Source organism: Procambarus clarkii, chromosome 18 (assembly GCF_040958095.1).
Source record: "Procambarus clarkii isolate CNS0578487 chromosome 18, FALCON_Pclarkii_2.0, whole genome shotgun sequence".
NCBI classification, from domain to species: Eukaryota; Metazoa; Arthropoda; class Malacostraca; order Decapoda; family Cambaridae; genus Procambarus; species Procambarus clarkii.
The window spans coordinates 44143237-44163952 of NC_091167.1; the positions used below are offsets into that span (position 1 = coordinate 44143237).

The 20716-nt window shown below is 45.4% G+C and overlaps 1 protein-coding gene across 4 annotated transcripts in view; it reads left to right on the top strand.

The window, feature by feature from the left end:
- LOC123754647 (protein SERAC1) overlaps positions 1 to 20716 on the top strand; it is a 91026-nt gene that overhangs the window by 65107 nt on the left and 5203 nt on the right. For all 4 annotated transcript variants that reach the window (XM_069326568.1, XM_069326571.1, XM_069326569.1 and 1 more), the window contains 2 exons: positions 10403 to 10562; positions 16941 to 17087. In XM_069326568.1, the coding sequence (XP_069182669.1) occupies positions 10403 to 10562; positions 16941 to 17087 (307 nt within the window). The remainder of the gene's footprint in view (positions 1 to 10402; positions 10563 to 16940; positions 17088 to 20716) is intronic.

Sequence of the window (20716 nt, forward strand, 5' to 3'; positions counted from 1 at the left end):
GTCTCCCAGGTCATCTGCAGAGTTTTTAAGTCTTCCAGCCTGTGGTCTGTCCTTGCGCCCGTGCTGTTCAAACGTTTTCTGCTTTTGGTGACGTCTAGGGCTCATTTCGAGTGCAGGGATTTGAGGGTCGCAGAGGTTTTTGGCCGCCCATTCTTTATGCGCGTCTGCTCCTGTGTGTTCTTGTTGCCTTGGGTAGCAGGTTGCAGCCTGTTGTTTCGGCTTTACGTTGCGGAGTTTGTGGTGGCCGCCTCCCAGGTCAGCCCTTTCTTTTCCTTCTCTTTGGGTATGAAGCTCCAGGGAGCCATAGGAGCTCCCTACAGAAAACCAGCATTGAATGTAATGAAACACCATTGTCTGGGTGAGCCCCAGAGGCTCCCTGGCAACCCTCCCTCCCACTGGTCGGCCGTTTTTTCGCGTTGGTTGAAGCTTAGCTTTCGAACTGATGCTAGGCAGCTGACGCGGTTGGTCCGGGGCTCCCCCCTCCCCCTCTCGGGGCGGGGAGGGCTGCGCGGATGATCAGCGCGGCAGTAAAGTGTGATGTTTGCTTGTTTGCTTGTTTCCTTGGGATTGTAGGGAGTTTCTATCTCTCTGTTCGTTTTTTTGTTTGTTTTTTGCCATGTGGGGTTTGTTTTGTTATGCCTACCTTTCTGGGTACAAACCCCAGTCGATGGCAGATAAGGAAAACCCTAACCACAAGGGGGTTTTCCAGGGCCATTGCTCCCTGAAACCTCTCTGAAGGGGCCAAGTTCTGGCACTGGTCCCTGGTATGTCTGAACTCCTTAGCTAATGTCCCGGCCTAATATAACATACATTAGCCCAATAAGCTCCAGGAAGCCTCCGGGGCTCACCCAGAAAATGGCATTTCATTACATTCAATGCTGGTTTTGACATTACTGTACATATTTTTCTGGGGGGAGTCCCTTTGGCTCCCCGGAGCTATCCAGGCTGATACTGTATGTATATTATTAGACTTTGGCAGCAGTCAGTTTGAATGGAGTTCTAGGCCAACCGGGAACCACGAGCCAGAACCTGGCCGCCCTCAGAGAGGCAAGAGGAGCAATGGCCTATAGAAATGCACATGTGTGTGTGTGTGTGTGTGTGGAGCATTCTATGTCTGCCATCGACGAGCCAGGCACCCAGAAAGGTAGGTGACCAAAAAACCACTAATCTGGTTAAAACGACTACAGAAAACTAACAAGTAAACAGAACTACCCAATTAAAAAACGACCAAATGAGCATGATGTTACACTTGCTGTGCTGCTTGTTTAGGCAGCTTCCTAGACAAGATGTAGTCTAGGCTCCAGCTTAAACTGAAGGCTCCTCCTGCCCCCTCCCCAGGAGGGGGAAGGAGGAGCCCCAGACTCATCGCGCCAGCTATCCACCTGTCAGTTCTCGGCTGATGTGATTGTGGGTCTGTCGTGTGGCTCCAGCTCCATATTCTCTCCTGTGTTGTGCTGTACCTAGTGTCCAGTACTGCTCTTACGGTGGTGTGCGTGCTTGGAGTAATATTCTCAGGTACTCGGGCTGCATAAGCTTAGGATTCCCTTCCCTGAATGCCCTGTAAGTACAGTACTGCCCTTGGAGCTTGAGGTAATCTTCCACAAGTCACCTTGTCATCTACCTCTGTTGGTCTTTTACTGCTTGGTGATTGACCACCCCGAGTGTGTTGAGGGGTTTCCTCTCTTGTTTACCTTGGGGTAAGTGGTAGTTTTTGCATTGGTAGGGGGCTGCTTTTGCTCCCCCCTACCCCCAGTTATCTTCTGGTCTTGATCTCCTGTGTTCGGTGGTACCCCCTGCTTGGCCCCCGTGAGTGGACACGTCCCGGGGAGTCAGTTTTAGAAGTTTGTTTGGTAGACTTGGTCACCGGTTAGCAGTACCCTGAGTAGCAGTTAGCAGTACAGGGCGCCTGACAGCTGGGTGGACAGCACTTTGGATTCGTAGTCCTGAGGTTCCGGGTTCGATCCCCAGTGGAGGTGGACACAAATGGGCACAATGTTTCTTTCACCCCTGATGCCCTTGTTACATAGCAGTAAAAGAGGCATCGGGGTACCTAGGAGCTAGACAGCTGCTACGGGTTGCTTCCTGGGGGTGGAGGCCTGGTCGAGGATCGGGCCGCGGGGACACTATGCCCCGAAATCATCTCGAGAACCTCAAGATAACCCTGCATAGGCTTACCCTTAGCGATAACAATCTAAGGGCTCTGGGAAATCCCACGGGGGTGCAAGGGGTCCATTGGATGCCACCCCTGGGTCCTCTCTCACCTTGTGCAAATTTGAAGGTTGCTCTGTCCCCTTGTCACAGGGCGACGCTCATTGTTTTTGCCTCCGTCATGCTGTCTGTTGGTTCGGTGACACCTTCGACCCGGAGTCCTGCAAGCATTGTTGCTTGTTTGTGACTCATTTCACCCAATCCCCTGATGACACTATCTGCGTGCACAGGCATTGCATGCTTAGTTTAGGTTGCTACAACGTGCTAGGTTGATTGCTTCCCCGGAAGCCCCGAGGCTGCCTCATTTTGCTTGTTGGGCTGAACTTAGGGGTGTTGGTCGTTTTGGCCTTGGTTCAGTCCCCACCCCCACATTCTTCCCCGCTGTGGTTCATTCTGATCCCCCATCCCCCCTCCTTGCTTCTGGCACCGGAACATCTGTGGGCTTCGGGGTCAGGGTGGGGTTTAGAGGACGATGGAGGCATTCGAGTTGGTTCCTCCAGCTGTTGCGTATGGGTCTAAGCAGTGAGCCCCCTTCCTTAGTGTTTTGTGATTGCCTTGCCTTTTTCTTTTGAGGCTGGGGCTTTGGAGGATGATTTTGCCCCGGTTCCTGGTACAGTATAGAGGTTCCCTGGGCTGGAGGGGGCTTGACTTGGGGGGGGGGGGGCCTTGGGCCTCATTGGACCCCACCTGGGTTTTCCTACCCTTCGAGTTGGGCTTACTGTTACATTAAATGTAATGGGGGTCCCCCCCCCCTTTACGTACGAGTTGGTTTTGGTGTTGGCCCCTCCCCGGGTTCAGTTTCGTGTCCCTTCGGGCCCGTTGGTTTCGTCCTTCCTCTGGGTAATTTTAACAACATTCTTCTCTGGGACATGTATTCTTCTACATCATGTCACACTTATATAAGAATCGTATCGGGATCCTGCATAACTCTTGGTCTCGTGTGCCAATAGGCCCATATGTGCCTCCGTGATTTTGTGCTTGATTATCAAGGGGTCTCGAAAGTTCGAGAAGAACTTCGATACTTCACACATTATTGGAACGTCTATCGATTTCTGGTGAGGATTACCTCCAGTCCTTTCTGGGACTCGTTGGTTCTCTTCCATACTACTTCTCCTCTTTCCATACTATATCTAATTATTTTATATTCACATCTTCTCTCCGTCATCTGTCACGGCAATAATAATAATCGTTAAATAAACATTGTCGGCTACCCTCCCCGAGAAAGGGATTGAGCCGGCTCGGACCTCATGTGTCCTGAGCATGGCCCGAGGGAGTTCGTTTGTTTATAGATGGTGTCAGCATATGTTGGTGTTTCGCGACCTTGATCACTGGAAATACACTGCACTAACTCATCTTGTATCTCCAGTCAAGTTCAAGTTCAAGTATGTTTATTGAGATAAGAAAGAAATACATCTCAAAGGGATAGAGTAGCTTAGGCTATTTCTACCCCTATCTCCAGTTATAGCCCCCCTAGATACTAAGGGAATTCTGGATTTTATATACAGGGGTACCTCAGTTTTCGTAGTTAATCCGTTCCCAGAGACGGTATGAAAACCGAAACAAATTTTCCCATAAGAAATAATGTAAATTTAATTAATCCGTTCCACACCCCCAAATATATTAACTAAAATACTACATTTTATACAGAATAATACTCTTGGGTACCTTACCATTATTGAGGACTCTTGGGTACCTTACCGTTATTGAGGACTCTTGTTGGCGTATGGAAGACAGTGAGTAAGGGGAAGGGGAGTCCCCTTCCATTATAACAGCAGGGATGACATTTCTGGGGTACTCTCTCTCTCTCTTACGTTTTGCAGGCATAACACTAGGACCTGGTTGTAGCTCACTGCTTGCTTGTCTTACTAAGAATCTGTCTATAGACACTTGTTTTTTCCTATGTTCAATCATAGCCAGGGCTATGATAGTGCTAGGCTGGACTATGTACATCTTCAGTTCCCTGATTTTGAACTGACCAGTGTTTAGTTATAGCACTGAGTTCTTTCATCTTCTTGTATCACACTACCGGCTGCTGTGTTGCAATGTTTGCAGGTGGATGTCGATTTCCATTCACCTACTCCTGCCCCCTACAGTTCACTTTCGTTGGGAGGGGGGGAGGAGCTGTAATTACGGCCCTGGCTACAGCCTTATATTTGTGTTAGATTTCCATACAAGACTTTTTATTTTAATGCAGTACATGTCCTAAGTAGTTCTCGTACATTCATCGGCGGTGTGTGCGTCGTTCTGCCCTGCTGGGGCTGGTTGCACAGCTCCTGTGGGATGCAGTGTCACTGTTTTCGCTTCATGTCTCGCGTGTCGGCTCGTGGTGCTCATTTCCTCGTTGACCTCTGCCTGGGCCCTGGCTCTTCAGTTTCATCACCATTTTGTCTTTGCTATCTTCTTGAGATCTTGAGGTTATCTTGAGATGATTTCAGGTTTTTTTTTTTTTTTTTAGTGTCCCCGTGGCCCGGTCCTCGACCAGGCCTCCACCCCCAGGAAGCAGCCCGTGACAGCTGACTAACACCCAGGTACCTATTTTACTGCTAGGTAACAGGGGCATAGGGTGAAAAAAACTCTGCCCATTGTTTCTCGCCGGCGCCTGGGATCGAACCCAGGACCACAAGTCCAGCGTGCTGTCCGCTCGGCCGACCGACTCCCACTTGGTACTTGGAATTAAGGAATTAAGGTACTTGGAATTAAGGTAGAGAAATTAAACCTAATTATTATTCTAATATATAAACCGCCAGATACAACGGTTGAGGAATTCACAGAGCAGATGCACAAAATAGAGAACATACTTGATAACCTAGCAAACCCAGCTCCAGATACAGTATTATCTTCCTTGGAGATTTCAATTTACTGAGTCTAAGATGGAGAATGGCAAACACAAATATCATAGCAGGGAATGACCCAGGAAATAACCAACCACAGGTCAGAGAACTTTTGAGATTCTGTGACAAATTCTCGCTCAATCAACAGATTACAGAACCAACTAGGAACGAAAACACACTAGACTTGTTATTCACAAACAATGATGAACTAATCAGAGACATTACAATCTCAGATACTTCATACTCAGACCATAAGCTGATTGAGGATGCGAACTAGCATAAATAACGGTAGTAGGTCTAAGAGACCCAACAAGCGAGAAAGAATATTCAATAAATTCATTTTCAACAATAAGAGGATCAACTGGGAAAAAATAAATGTAGACCTTGCAACCATTCAATGGGAGACGGTCTTAAGCTGACAAAACTCCCACACAGGGAATAGCTCAACTGACTAGCTGAAGCTTACAGGGTCTGCTTGAAGCATGTGCCTGTGAGGAGGGGCAGAAAGAGGACCACTCTAGAAAGAGAACGCAGACGATTGTACAGGAGAAGGAAAAAAAATAACGGGAAATGCTTCGGCAGACACAACTATCACAAGCAAGGAAAATAAGCCTAAGCAGGGAGATCGAAGAAATAGAACAAACGTTGAAGCGATCATATGAGTCTGAGGAAATGGAATTGGAACAGAAAGCTATACAAGAGATAAAGAAAAATCCGAAATATTTTTTCACATACGCAAAATCAAAATCAAAAACCTCGACCAGTATTGGACTGTTAATTACAAATGAAGGTACGTACACAGAGGACAACAAAGATATTAGTGAAATTCTAAGAAGCCAGTATGAGGCTATGTTTAGTACACCAATAAACAACATGAAAGTTGATGACCCAGACAGCTTCTTTATGAATGACATTCAAGCTGCAGATAATATAATGGATATTACCACAATCTCAGAAGACTTTGAAAGAGAAATTGACAATATGCCTAAGCACTTAGCCCCTGGGCCTGACTCGTGGAATTCAATATTCATAAAGAAATGTAAAGTACCAGTAGCGAGAGCACTCAGCGTAATATGGAGAAAGAGCCTAGATACAGGGGAGATACCAACAGCACTTAAATCTGCAGATATAGCTCCGTTGCACAAGGGGAAGAGTAAAGCCTTGGCAAAAACTATAGGCCAGTTGCACTAACATCACACATAATAAAAGTGTTTGAAAGAGTGATTAGGAATCAAATTTCTAGTTTTATGGAAAACAATGAATTGCACAACCCAGGACAACATGGATTTAGAGCGGGAAGATCATGTCTGTCACAGTTACTCAACCACTATGACAAAATCACAGAAGCCCTAGAAGAAAAGCAAAATGCAGATGTTGTATACACAGACTTTGCAAAGGCGTTCGACAAATGTGACCATGGGGTGATAGCTCACAAAATGAGGTCAGTGGGAATAACTGGAAAAGTAGGACGCTGGATACTCAATTTCCATGTCGAACAGAACACAAAGAGTAACAGTCAATCAGATAAAATCGAGTCCAAGCGATGTTAAAAAGCTCTGTACCTCAAGGTACAGTCCTTGCACCTCTACTGTTCCTTATTCTCATATCTGATATTGACAAAAATACACGTCACAGCTTCGTGTCGTCCTTTGCAGACGACACAAAAATCAGCATGAAAATTACCTCTGCTAAAGACATTGAAAAACTACAAGCAGATGTCAACAAAGTTTTCGATTGGGCAACAGAAAATAACATGATGTTTAACAGTGATAAATTTCAGGTACTCAGGTATGGCAAAAATGAGGATCTGAAACATAATACAGGGTACAAAACACAATCGAATCTTCCCATAGTAGAAAAATATCATGTCAAGGATTTGGGAATAATGATGTCCGACAATCTAACAGTTTAGGGAGCATAACCAAGCAAATATCGCGTCAGCCAGAAAAATGATCGGATGGATTACGAGAACTTTCAGATCCAGGGATCCCATCACAATGGTTGTACTCAAGTCACTTGTGTTGTCCTGTCTCGAGTACTGCTCAGTACGCACTTCCCCCTTTAGAGCAGGAGAGATTGCTGAAATAGAGGGAATACAGAGAACATATACGGCACGCATAGACGAGATAAAACACCTAAATTATTGGGATCGTCTCAAAGCTCTCCAAATGTATTCTCTAGAAAGGAGATGAGAGAGATACCAAATAATATACACATGGAAAATACTGGAGGGTCAGGTCCCAAATCTACACAGTAAAATAACAACGTACTGGAGTGAACGATATGGAAGAAAATGCAAGATTGAACCAGTGAAGAGCAGAGGTGCCATAGGCACAATCAGAGAGCACTGTATAAACATCAGGGGTCCGCGGTTGTTCAACGTCCTCCCAGCGACTATAAGAAATATTGCCGGAACAACCGTGGACATCTTCAAGAGAAAACTGGACGGTTTTCTAAGAGAAGTTCTGGATCAGCCGAGCTGTGGTGGGTACGTGGCCCGGCAGGCCGCTTCAAGCAACAGCCTGGTGGACCAAACTCTCACAAGTCAAGCCTGGCCTCAGGCCGGGCTTGGGGCATAGAAGAACTCCCAGAACCTCATCAACCAGGCCCCGATTCATTCGGGGTTCAGGGACTGGCTCGGTTATGTTGAGGTCTTCATGGGTACTGCTTTTGTTGCCTTGCATTTGGCTTGAATCTGGCACCTCGCATGTTTACTCGCCTCACCCGGGTCATGGTGGCCAGGTTGCTTCTGTTAGGGGTTCGGGTCCTTGGCTACCTCGATGACTGGTTGGTGTGGGCTCCCAGTCGGTCCTGCATATCTCCTAGCCAGGGATTTGGTTCTTTCCCAGCTAGTTGGATTCGGGTTCCTGGTGAACTGGCGGAAGTCCCATATGGTTCCCTCTCAAGTTCGGTCTTGGCTGGGTCTTGTGTGGGATTTTCGAACCACTTCCTTGTCTCTCCCTCTGTAGTCCCTCCTTCGGCTGCGATCCCGCCTTCGTCTGTTTCTGGGGCTCCCGGGTTACCCGCCGGTTGCTAGAGGGTTTGTGCGGGAGTTTGAACTTTGCCGTGCTGGTTTACCTGCTGAGTCGGGTGTGGTTTCGTCGGCTGTTCTGGTTCCTTCGGGGCTGTCTCTTCCGCCTCTCTCAGTGATCACTGGGTCCGGCCTGCAGGGGCTTTGCACCGGCTGCTGCGTCGTCGGCTTCCTCATCGGGTTTTTCGGGATTCAGTGCCCTGGCACCTCCCCAAGCCCTCTCTCGATGTGATCACGGATGCGTTGTCTCTGGGCTGGGGTTTTGTGATCATTGCTCACCAGGCCAGCCAGGGGCGGTAGGGTCCGTCCTTCCGTCAGGCGCACAGCATGGTGCGGGAGTTCGCGGCAGTGTGGGTGTCACTCCGGAGGGTTTGGGTCACTCGCGGATCAACGATCCAACTCAATTCGGACTGTTCCCCGGTGGTTCATTATTTGAACCGAGGGGGTTCTCTGCGGTCCTGCAGTCTGAGTTCTTGGGGTTTGGCTGTCCTGGTTGTTCACATTTGGGGGGTGTCCAATGACCTAGTGGATAGCCTGTCGCGGTTCATTCCCCTGTCCATGGAATGGATGGTCAACTCCAACTCGTTCAGTTGGTTCTACCAGAAATTCAGGCTCCTGGAGGTGGACCTCTTCGCATCGGCGTGGTCGAGGCATCTCCTGTTGTATGTGACACCCTTCCCCGATTGCAAAGCTGTCAGGTTGACATCTTCAGGGAGGACTGGTCGAGGAGGGGTTACCTGTACATTTCTTCCTCCGGTTCCACTGGTGCTCCTTGTCTTAGCTCACTTGGAGACTTACCAGGGGAGAGTAGTCTTCCTGGCCCCTTGGTGGCCTGCCCAGCCTTGGTTTCAGGCGCTGCTTGCCTGGTGTCCGAACTCGGAGAGTTTCCCGCGGCTCCGCCTCTATCGGCAAATCGGTCTGGTCCGTTACGAGGTTGGTTCAATCTTCTCCTCGAGTCTAAGCGTTTGGTCTTTCTGACTCACGTCTATTACCATTTGTGTAATGATCAAGTGGCTTCCTTGATGGTGTCCCACCTGCATGCTTGGTCTCGGCCACAGTATGAAGTGTCCTGGCAGTCCTTCCAGTTCTTTCTGACCCTTTGTCGTATTCCTTCTCTTTCAGTTCGAGTTGTCTTATCCTGCCTTTCAGTGGTTGTTTCAGGACCATCATCTTATGCCTAACACTGTCACCTCGTATCGTGCGGCATTGGCAGAACCGCTGCAGCTGGTGTTTGGCATTGATGTTACTTCGGCGCCATTCTGTAAGCTGTTTCGGACGTTGTTTCACCTCCGGCCTGATCGTACACCGCTTAAGCTGATCTGGTCTTTGGATCGGATGACCTCCTCTCTCTCTTCCCCTCAGATTGTGGTGTCCCCTTAGTTCAGGATTGTTTGTCTAAGGCTCTCTTCCTGTTGGTTTCGGCCTCTGGAGGCCAGGTCGGGGAGCTTCATGCTCTGCCCCGGTGCAGGGGTGTCTGTTCCTGCAGTCCTGGTGGTAGGTTTGTTCGGTTGCAGCCGTCTCCTCATTTGAAGAATGAAGAATGAGACTGCTGCTTTCCGGAGAGGCCCGTGGGTGGTTGATGCTTGGTTGGTGAGACCGGGGGTGCATCATGTGTTGTGTCCAGTTGTGGCTTTACTCCATTATTTGTGTGCAACGGCCTTGGTTTCCCTTCTTCCAAGTTCCTGGGTTTGGGTCTCCCAGGTCGTCCGCAGGATTATTCAGTCCAGCCAGCCTGTGGTTTATCCCCGCACCCACGACTTTAGTAAGTTTTCTGCGTTTGCTGCCGTTTTTTTGTAACATGTCCTGGGCTGACATTCGGGCACGGGGCTTTTGGAGGTCGAACAGGGTCCTGGCTGCTCACTACCTGGTCAGTGACCCTGCACCTGGCCGATCCTGTGTTGTATTAGGTCAGCAAATGCAGCCAATTGTCTCGACATCACGTTAAGATGTGAGTAACGACCGCTGCCCGGGTAAGTCCCTTTTCTGTTTATCTTTGGGTAAGTAATGGGGAAGGGGCAGCCCCAGACCCTCCGCCGGCTACCCAATCCTGCCAGTTCTTAGGCTCGATGTCAAAATATGTGAAAAGGAACAGCCGACCGGATGGAGGGAGAGATGCTGGGGAGCCACAGGGTCTCACCTAGAAAATGGTGTTTCATTACATTTAATGATGGTTTTTATATGAATTTTGTCTGACACTTAAAGGAGTGTAACTAATTTGTTAACTTACATAAATTAGAAAGATACTGTATATGCACAATTTGGATAAAGTTACAGATATTATAGACATGGAGATAAAGATAAGTTTCTCTTCAAAACTTTATTATATTTGCAGAACAGCCAATGTGTTGTTAATAACAGTCTTGCCAAAGAGACTTTGGCCACAGTGTTCTTCAGCGTTCCTCACCATGGCTCCCCCTTGGCTACTTATGTTACACAAGGAGTGCTTCGTCTCTTGTTACAACCAACAAGAGAACTATGTGAAATGAGAACAGGTAAATTCACATTTCTGTGGGGAGCCCCTACGGCACCCTGGAGCTTATCGGGCTAATGTATGTTATATTAGACCAGGACATTAGCTATGGAGTTCAGACCTACCAGGGACCAGCGCCAGAACCTGGCCCCTTCAGAGATGTTTCAGGGAGCAATAGCCCTAGAAAACCTCCCTGTGGTTGGGGGGTTTCCATATCTGCCATTGACTGGGGTTAGGCACCCAGAAAGGTAGGCATAACAAAACAAACTCCACATGGTAAGAAACTAACAACAAAAACCGAACAGAGAGGTAGAACTCCCTACAATCCCAAGGAAACAAGCAAACAAGCAAACGTAGCACACTACTGCCGTGCCGCTCATCCACGCAGCCCTCCCCGAGAGGGGGAGGGGGGCGCGAATTTCACCGCGATGGCTGCATAGCACTCCAATTCGTAAGCTAATGTTAACCGGGACAGATGTTTCTCTGGCCTCGGTTTCCTAGGCGGTGTTTGCCTTCGTGGCGCTCACTGCTGTGTTTTTGTGTTGTGAGGTGGCCAGGTGTTCCTCTTCAGTACCGGGGCTGTATGCACTTAGGGGCTTCCTTCCCTAAGCGCCCTGTGAGTACTGCCCCTGCATGACAGGGTTATCTTCCTTGGGGTGTTCGGGAATCTTTCCCGTAGAGGTTCTTGCTGCTTGGCATTTGCCACACCCTTGGGGCCAGCTGGGACGTGGGGCCCTAGTTTGGCCTTGGGTATGGGCTGGTATTGTGCTGCTTAGGGCGTCAAGGTATTGCGCAACCTGCTACCTACGCGGCGACCGGTTCCCGGCCTACGGGGACAGTGTTCTTTTTGCGGGGTTTTCTTTTCTTTTTATTTTCATTGCCTGGTGCGGGTTTGCCTAGTATGGCTATAGTTACACTGGTAGTATTTGGTGGCCCTCTGCTAGGCCCCTGTGATTGTACATGTCTCAGGGGTTTTCAGTGTTCGCATCTACCCCTTGTTAGTTTTGGGTGTTAACCGGTTAGCAACACCTTGCCCGGACTTCCCGTAGCAGTCAGCCTACGGGCCCTGGAAAACCCTGTTGGGGCTCGGTGGACCACTGGATGTGTCTTCCGGGTTCCATCTCGTCTTGTGCGGGTTCGTTGGTCTCTGTGCCCTTGTCTCCGGGTGACAGTCGCCACTTTTACCTCCGTCATGCTGCCTGTTGAGTCACTGACACCTTGACCCAGAGTCTTGCGAGTTGCGTTCTCTGCTTGTTCTCCAGTACTTTCCTGATGTCCTTACTGTTCAGAGTACAGGCGGCATCCGCGTTGCAAGCTTGGTTTAGGTTGCTGTAATGCACTAGGTTGGTTTCTTACCTGGATGCCCTGGGACGGCCCCATTTTGGTTAGTTGCTGTTTACCCATTTCCCTCCCTGTTCCCGGCTCCTGACCATCTGCGGGTTTCGGTATCGGAGCGGGGTTCAGTTGGGGCAAAAACTCGGGTGGCTTCGGGGGCTGTCCCGCTCAGGTTGGGAACGGAGGTTTTCGAGCCTGTTTTTCCTGCCAAGGCTTCCGTGTCTCATCTGCGACCTTTTCTTTGCTGCCTTTCCCCCTGGACTTTATCTTTTCTTTATGGGCGGAGGGTGTGGAGAACGGCACTGCCCCGGGGCCTCTTGTTGCGGGTTCCCAGGGCTGTGGGGGATGCCCGCTAGCAGTTCTGGGGCTGTTTGCCCCTGCCTGGGTTTTCTGCTTCTGGGCGGGTTTTTGTCCCTCTCGTCTGCTTAATTCCTGTATTTGCTGATCTATGGTGTCAGTCACGGCGCCTTGTTCTGGTGGCCATTTTCTTTTTGCGGTTTACTTCCCCGCTTAGCCACCGGTGGCGTTGTGGTTTGTTTACCGGTGCCTGGGTATGCGAGCTAGCGTTTTAGGTGAGTTTCTTCACCTCCTTCAGGGGTTTTATCATCTTGTTGCCATTTATTTGCTTTTCTAGGGTGTTCTGCCTGTCTTCTGTTCCTTTGGGGAAGCTGGGTGTTGGTTTTTACACTGGTTTTTCTGTTTGGGTCTGGGCCCTGGTGTTTGGGCCCAGACCCAGCCTTTGGGTTCTTTGGTTTCATTCCAGAGGTTTCTTCCTCTTGGGGACCCCTATGTGGGTTCGGGGGGGCCTTGTTACCTCGTGTGTGACCCGTGTGGCCCGGTTCTGCCTTCTGGGGTTCCGGGGTCTTCCTGGCTTGAAGAAGTCTTTTTATTTCCTTTTTATTTTCTTCCAGATTATAACGCATTGCATACTTTATTCCCAAAAAGACATGGTTACTTTCACCCAAGGGAGGAAGGTACTGAATGTCAAATATTTCTTCCTCCTTCCTGGTAAATGTCAAATCTAGCATGGAGGGAATGTCCTGTTCCCTCATCCTCGTAGCTTGTTTAACATGTTCATACAAGAATGTTTCCAGGATGAGGTCTACAAATTTACAGGTCCAAAAATCTTCTATTTTAGCTTCATATTCTTCCCAGTCTATGGATATCAAGTCGAAGTCGCCGACTATCAACAGTCGTGATCTATCATTATCCGCTCTCGCTATGATCTCTCTCATTATTGTTATAAAACCTTCTCGTTTACTATCTAGCTCCTCCTTTAACCATGTGCTGCTTGGCGGTGAACTATATGCATTTATGAGCATTAGTTTATCATCCTCATGGCAGATCTCTAGTGCTATTATGTCAACTTCTTGTGGATTGGCAGTCATTATTTCGTTCACCTTTAGGTGTTCTTTCACCAGCACAGCAACGCCACCGCCTTTCCTAATTTTTCTGTCCCGTCTCCAAATTGAGTAGTCCCTTGAGAATATGACCTCATTTAAAATAACAGCTTCAAGTTTTGTCTCCGTGAGTGCAACAATGTCTGGTGTCTGCAACTGTATTACATCACTTAACTCCAGTATCTTCGATCTTACTCCATCTATGTTGGTGTATGCAATCTTCAGGAACTTGTTCTCCCTCTTCTTATTTTTCACTCCCTATGTGTGTGTGTAATTACCTAAGTGTAGTTACAGGATGAGAGCTACGCTCGTGGTGTCCCGTCTCCCCAGCACTCTTTGTCATATAATGCTTTGAAATTACTGACGCTTTTGGCCTCCACCACCTTCTCACTTAACTTGTTCCAACCGTCTACCACTCTGTTTACAAAAGTGAACTTTCGTATATTTCTCCGGCAGCTTTGTTTCGTTAGTTTAAATCTATGACCTCTTGTTCTTGAAGTTCCGAGTCTCAGGAATTTTTCCCTATCAATCTTATCTATTCCTGTTACTATTTTGAACGTAGTGATCATATCGCCTCTTTTTCTTCTATCTTCTAGTTTTTACATATTTAATGCCTCTAATCTCTCCTTGTAGCTCTTGTCCTTCAGTTCTGGGAGCCACTTAGTGGCATGTCGTTGCACCTTTTCCAGTTTGTTGATGTGCTTCTTAAGATATGGGCACCATACAACCGCTGCATGTTCCAGCTTTGGTCTAATAAAAGTCGTGAACAATTTCTTTAGTATTTCTCCATCCATGTATTTAAAAGCAATTCTAAGGTTAGAAAGTGTAGCATAGGCTCCTCGCACAATGTTCTTAATGTGGTCCTCAGGTAACATTTTTCTATCTAAAACCACCCCTAGATCCTTTTCTTTATCAGAATTCTTTAAAGATTTCTCACATAATTTATAGGTTAGGTGGGGTCTATGTTCTCCAATTCCACATTCCATAACATGGCATTTATTCACATTAAATTCCATTTGCCAAGTATTGCTCCATATACTTATTTTGTCCAGGTCTTCTTGAAGGGCATGACAATCATCTAAGTTTCTTATCTTCCCTTAGCATCATCTCAGCATCATCAGCAAACATGTTCATGTAATTGTGTATTCCCACTGGTAGATCGTTTATGTAGACAATGAACATTACCGGTGCAAGAACTGAACCCTGAGGTACTCCACTCGTGACATTCCTCCAATCCGATACCTTGCCTCTGATTATGGCCCTCATTTTTCTGTCAGGAAATTTTTCATCCATGTTAGTAGCTTACCTGTCACTCCTCCAATATGTTCCAGTTTCCGGAACAACCTCTTATGGGGAACTCTGTCGAAAGCCTTTTTTAGGTCCAGATAGATGCAGTCAACCCAACCATCTCTTTCCTGTAAAATCTCTGTGGCTCGATCATAAAAACTGAGCAAGTTCGTTACATAGGATCTTCCAGATCGAAAACCATACTGTCTGTCTGATATTATAGTGTTTTCCTCCAAGTGTTCTACCCATTTAGTTTTAATTATTTTTTCCAATATTTTGACTATTACACTTGTCAATGATACAGGTCTATAATTAAGGGGGTCTTCCCTGTTTCCACTTTTGTAGATTGGAACTATGTTAGCCTTTTTCCACACATCAGCTACAGCTCCTGTACACAGGGATGCCTGAAAAATCAGTTGAAATGGAATGCTGAGCTCAGGTGCACATTCTTTCAGAACCCATGGTGAAACTCCATCTGGACCAACTGCTTTGTTCTTACTTAGCTCCTTGAGCATTTTTTCCACTTCGTCTCTAGACACCTCTATGTGCTCTATGTTGTTCTCTGGAATTCTTATTGTATCTGGTTCCCTAAAGATTTCATTTTGTACAAACACACTTTGGAACTTTTCATTTAGTGTTTCACACATTTCCTTTTCATCTTCCGTGAATCTATTTCCCATTTTCAACCTCTGTTAACTCTGTGTGTGTGTGTGTGTGTGTGTGTGTGTGTGTGTGTGTGTGTGTGTGTGTGTGTGTGTGTGTGTGTGTGTGTGTGTGTGTGTGTGTGTAATTACCAAAGTGTAGTTACAGGATGAGAGCTACGCTCGTGGTGTCCCGTCTTCCCAGCACTCTTTGTCATATAACGCTTTGAAACTACTGACGGTCTTGGCCTCCACTACCTTCTCACTTAACTTGTTCCAACCATCTACCACTCTGTTTGCGAAAGTGAATTTTCTTATATTTCTTCGGCATCTGTGTTTAGCTAGTTTAAATCTATGACCTCTTGTTCTTAATAACCCATAGGTGACTAAATGAAGTTAAAGTATTTAACAGGTTGCGTAAGTCACACCACCTGTTAAATTTTTGCAGTCACCTTGAACTGGCCTTGAAGTCTTCAGAGCCCATGGTTAATGTCATTCTTTGAGCTACAGACTGTAATTGTATACACAGCCAGCCTGTGTAGCTCCAGGCTACAATGCTGCATAAATTAGTGGTAATCATCATCATGCAAATCCTCCTGCTTAGAAGGTTTCATTTTTTTTACCACTATTCTTTTCACTGCTTCCCATTTTATTTGTAAACTACATGCCAGAAACAGCACTAATACCAATGCCATAATGTGCAAGCCACATGCCTCTTGCCACAATCACCATGCCTTCTTATCTATAGTACCTTTTCCTGAAGTATCTATATTACTCTTGAATGAAGGTGAAAGAAAAATCCAATATACAGTGGTACCCCCACTTACGAATTTAATCCATTCCCAGAGATGGGTAGTAACATGAAAATTCGTAACTTGAAACGAATTTTCCCATAAGAAATAATGTAAATCGAATTAATCCATTCCACATCCCCAAAAATATAAATTTAAAAATACATTTTATATCGAATACCACTCTCTTTGTTCTAGCTATAATATGTATCTTACCTTTATTGAGGACTCTTATTTGCATATGAAAGACGGTGAGGAAGGGGGGAGGGGAAGGAGAGGTGTTACTGTTTGGAAGAGTCCCCTTCCATTATAACATCAGACAGTGATGACTTCTCTGGGGTACACTCTCTAATATGTTTTGCCTGCATATCACTAGGACCTGGTTGTGGCTCACTGCTTGCTTGTCTTACTAGGAATTTTTCGAAAGACACTTGTCTTTCCCTACATTTTAACACTTGTCTCTAGTGAGACATCACATTCATTCACTATGAATAATCTCTTGTTTTTCCCTCTATAGTCATCCTCACATGTGTTTTCTTAGGTTGAACCTTTCCACTGAGTTTCTTGGGACCCATGGCGTGATATATAATAATTAATTTTATGTTCAAAAAGAACCTTTCTCAAGGTACTGTGTACAATGAGAACATTGTATACAGTACCTTGAAAAACGATGTGGGTTACAGCTAAACATTTGTTTTAGTACATTTATACATAAAGTGTCCAGGTACTGTATTGGGTTCACCTTCAAAATTATTATAGTTTTGTTTTTAGAGTTTATTTTATCATTTCATTTGGCTCGAGTTAGGTCAGAGGTCTTTTAAGCATCTCCTGTTCATCTGACCAATGCAGACTACTGTATATATTCAGTGTAATAGATATTACAGTATTAACTTGTTTTTAATGTAATTGATATTAAGAGAGAAACATTCTTTTTATAATCCTGCAGACAATCAAGCCCTACACCTCCTCCATAAGTCATTTACAAGTCTAGTAAAAGCTCAGGATATTGCTGTTTTAACATTAAATGAATCTGCACCTGTACTGCACAAAACTACTGGTTATCCTCTGCATTTTGTTCCATCTGAGTTTGGAGGTAAGAAGACTGCATCCAGTTTATTGTTGTACAAAAATACTACTTTGTGCACAAGCAGCAGAGAATTGCAGTGTACAGTATTTTCTCTATAATAATAATAAATAATTTTGATAACAAATATTTGTAGGGTATGTTACATTGGTTACGTTACACACTGAATCATTGTTACTTCCTTTGTTTTCAGATATGTGGTTTGGGTGTCTAGCCATGTTGTGACTTACTCTCTACATTGTTTATATTCATTACATAGTTAAATATATTTATCATAAGGCCATTAATAATTCTTTTATAATTCATTGTGTTGGGGGACAGGAAGCCAGTGTGTATTCATACACATTTGGCTTTTATCAAGCCCCCTCTCCTCCCAATCTTGAGATCTATCTTGAGATGATTTCGGGGCTTTAGTGTCCCCTGCGGCCCGGTCCTCGACCAGGCCTCCACCCCCAGGAAGCAGCCCGTGACAGCTGACTAACACCCAGGTACCTATTTTACTGCTAGGTAACAGGGGCATAGGGTGAAAGAAACTCTGCCCATTGTTTCTCGCCGGCGCCTGGGATCGAACCCAGGACCACAGGATCACAAGTCCAGCATGCTGTCCGCTCGGCCGACCGGCTCCTTAGGCTGAGTTTCTGACCCCGTCCAGGGTGCAACTCTACAAGCTGACTAACTCCTAAGTACCTACTCACTGCTAGGTGAACAGAAGCATTAGGTGAAAGGAAATGTGCCCAACTATTTCTGTAATGCCCAGGATTCTTGATTGTGCGTCGAGAACGAACTCGACTAGACAGCAAGCAAATATTTCGGGCATATGTTAATGTGTTGATTTATATTTAGCACTGTAATACATTTTAGGGTAATATCAATACTAAGACTTGAGTTATATACTGGTACAGTATATATAAATAAAATGATATTGAATGTATTTATAGTCAGCCCTTCAGTAGCTCAACTAAGCTTTCAGGTTGATAGGCCTTTTGAGACATAGGCCTACTGGGAACCAGGACCAGAATAACTTAGTTCCCTCAATGAGGATAGGGGAGAAAGGAATTGGATATACAGGTACTGTAGATCTAAAAACCAAAGAAAATGATGCAGTAAGTTCAATTAAACAAAGGAGGCCAGTGCTTGAAAGAAATTGCATCATTTTCTCATCTACATGATAGTTGACAATAAGTTAACAAACCTAGCTGGCAGCTCATCCTGCTTGGTATCCCAATCCACCACCCACCAGTACTAAAGCCCAAAACATGAAAAGAAAGGAAGAAATTACAGGGCGAGAACAGGTAATTGTAGAGTGACCGACCAGAAAGGGCCATTTCATTTCATATATCCCTTAATTTATGGGATTGCCACCTCAGTAGCTCTCTGCAGCTTCTCAACAGAAAGATGGCTGTGCAGATAGAACAAAGATTGGAAAGGAGTTTGTCCATATGGATGGGGGAGGAAGAGTAAAAAACCAGAGCATAAGGAAGAAGGCCCCATGGTCCCAGAGAATCATAGAATAAAAAAAAAAAAAAAACCTGTGAAAAAAACGGTCCAGGGGGAGAATAAGGAACGGCAACAGACTACTCCACAATGATCCACCCATCAGTTACGAATTTTCTAGTTCCTGTCAGGCTGCGAGCAGCCGCGTCTAACAACCTGGTTGATCAGTCCAGCAACCAGGAGGTCTGGTCGATGACCGGGCCGCGGGGACGCTGAGCCCCGGAAGCACCTCAAGGTAACCTCAGGTAGCCACTATAAGGTGGCAGCACCACTGGCTTTCTATATGACTAGAGCTCTCTTTCTGAACCTTGCAGTTGTATGTTTTGCAACTCTGGTTTTATAATCTACAATGTGAAAAATAATTAAGTTTAAGTTTTAAATAAACAAAAAGGGGCTTTTGAATTTGGATATTCATGCCAAAATAGTGCTGGTAGAGATCTGCAATATTAAATTTTGATATAAAAATCTTTGTATAAATATATGATATGATTAAAATATAAAATTGATGATAGCTCTTCTATATTTAAAATAATTTGTATGCAGGTCTGGGGTAAATATATAAAAAAAAAAATTAAGTGTCCAATTTCTTTCATATAAAGCTTAGATTTGCTAATGAGCTTGGCTTTCTTAATTAGGAAGAAAGGGAAAGGGTAAAACTAGAATTTTAGTAAAATGACATTCTTAAAGAACAAAAATATATATATTACATAATCTAAAATGGGTACCACCTCATATACAAGTGTAGGGTCCCATAGCCTCAGAGAAGAAAATAAAGAGTACTCAGAGAAGACCTTGTGGATCCTCACTGAACACTTTGATATTGTCTTCTACCCGGCAGTCTTCTTCTACCACCCTATTCTTTTAGTAATTACCTAAGTGTAGTTACAGGATGAGAGCTACGCTTGTGGTGTCCTGTCTTCCCAGCACTCTTTGTCATATAATGCTTTGAAACTACGGACGGTCTTGGCCTCCACCGCCTTCTCACCTAACTTGTTCCAACCATCCACCACTCTGTTTACAAAAGTGAATTTTCTTAAATTTCTCCGGCAGCTTTGTTTCGTTAGTTTAAATCTATGACCTCTAGTTCTTGAAGTTCCAGGTCTCGGGAAATCTTCCCTGTCGATTTTATCAATTCCTGTTACTATTTTGTATGTAGTGATCATATCACCTCTTTTTCTTCTGTCTTCTAGTTTTGGCATAATTAATGCCTCTAACCTCTCCTCGTAGCTCTTGTCCTTCAGTTCTGGGAGCCACTTGGTGGCATGTCGTTGCACCTTTTCCAGTTTGTTGATGTGCTTCTTAAGGTATGGGCACCATACAACTGCTGCATATTCCAGCTTTGGTCTAACAAAAGTCGTGAACAATTTCTTTAGTATTTCTCCATCCATGTATTTAAAAGCAATTCTAAAGTTAGAAAGTGTAGCATAGGCTCCTCGCACAATGTTCTTAATGTGGTCCTCAGGTGACAGTTTTCTATCTAGAACCACCTCTAGATCCCTTTCTTTGTCAGAATTCTTTAAAGATTTCTGACATAATTTATAGGTTATGAGGGGTCTATGTTCACCTATTCCACATTCCATAACATGGCATTTATTCACATTAAATTCCATTTGCCAAGTGGTGCTCCATATACTTATTTTGTCCAGGTCTTCTTGAAGGGCATGACAATCATCTAGGTTTCTTATCTTCCCTATTATCTTAGCATCATCAGCAAACATGTTCATATAATTCTGTATTCCCACTGGTAGATTGTTTATGTAGACAATGAACATTACCGGTGCAAGAACTGAACCCTGTGGTACCCCACTCGTGACATTTCTCCAGTTCGATACATTGCCTCTGATTACTGCCCTCATTTTTCTATCAGAAAATTTTTCATCCATGTTAAGCTTACCTGTCACCCCTCCAATATGTTCCAGTTTCCAGAACAACCTCTTATGGGGAACTCTCTCGAAAGCCTTTTTCAGGTCTAGATAGATGCCCCCCTCTCCTTCTGTTAGGCTGTTGGAGGTGTTTTACCTGACTGCTGGTGTGTGACCTTGATTGATACACTCTTTGGGAGGGTGCCACATACCCGGACAATTGGTTCTGTTGTGGGCATGCTTGCGCACATCCCCGTTACGCTGAAGGCGACACACCTTGTC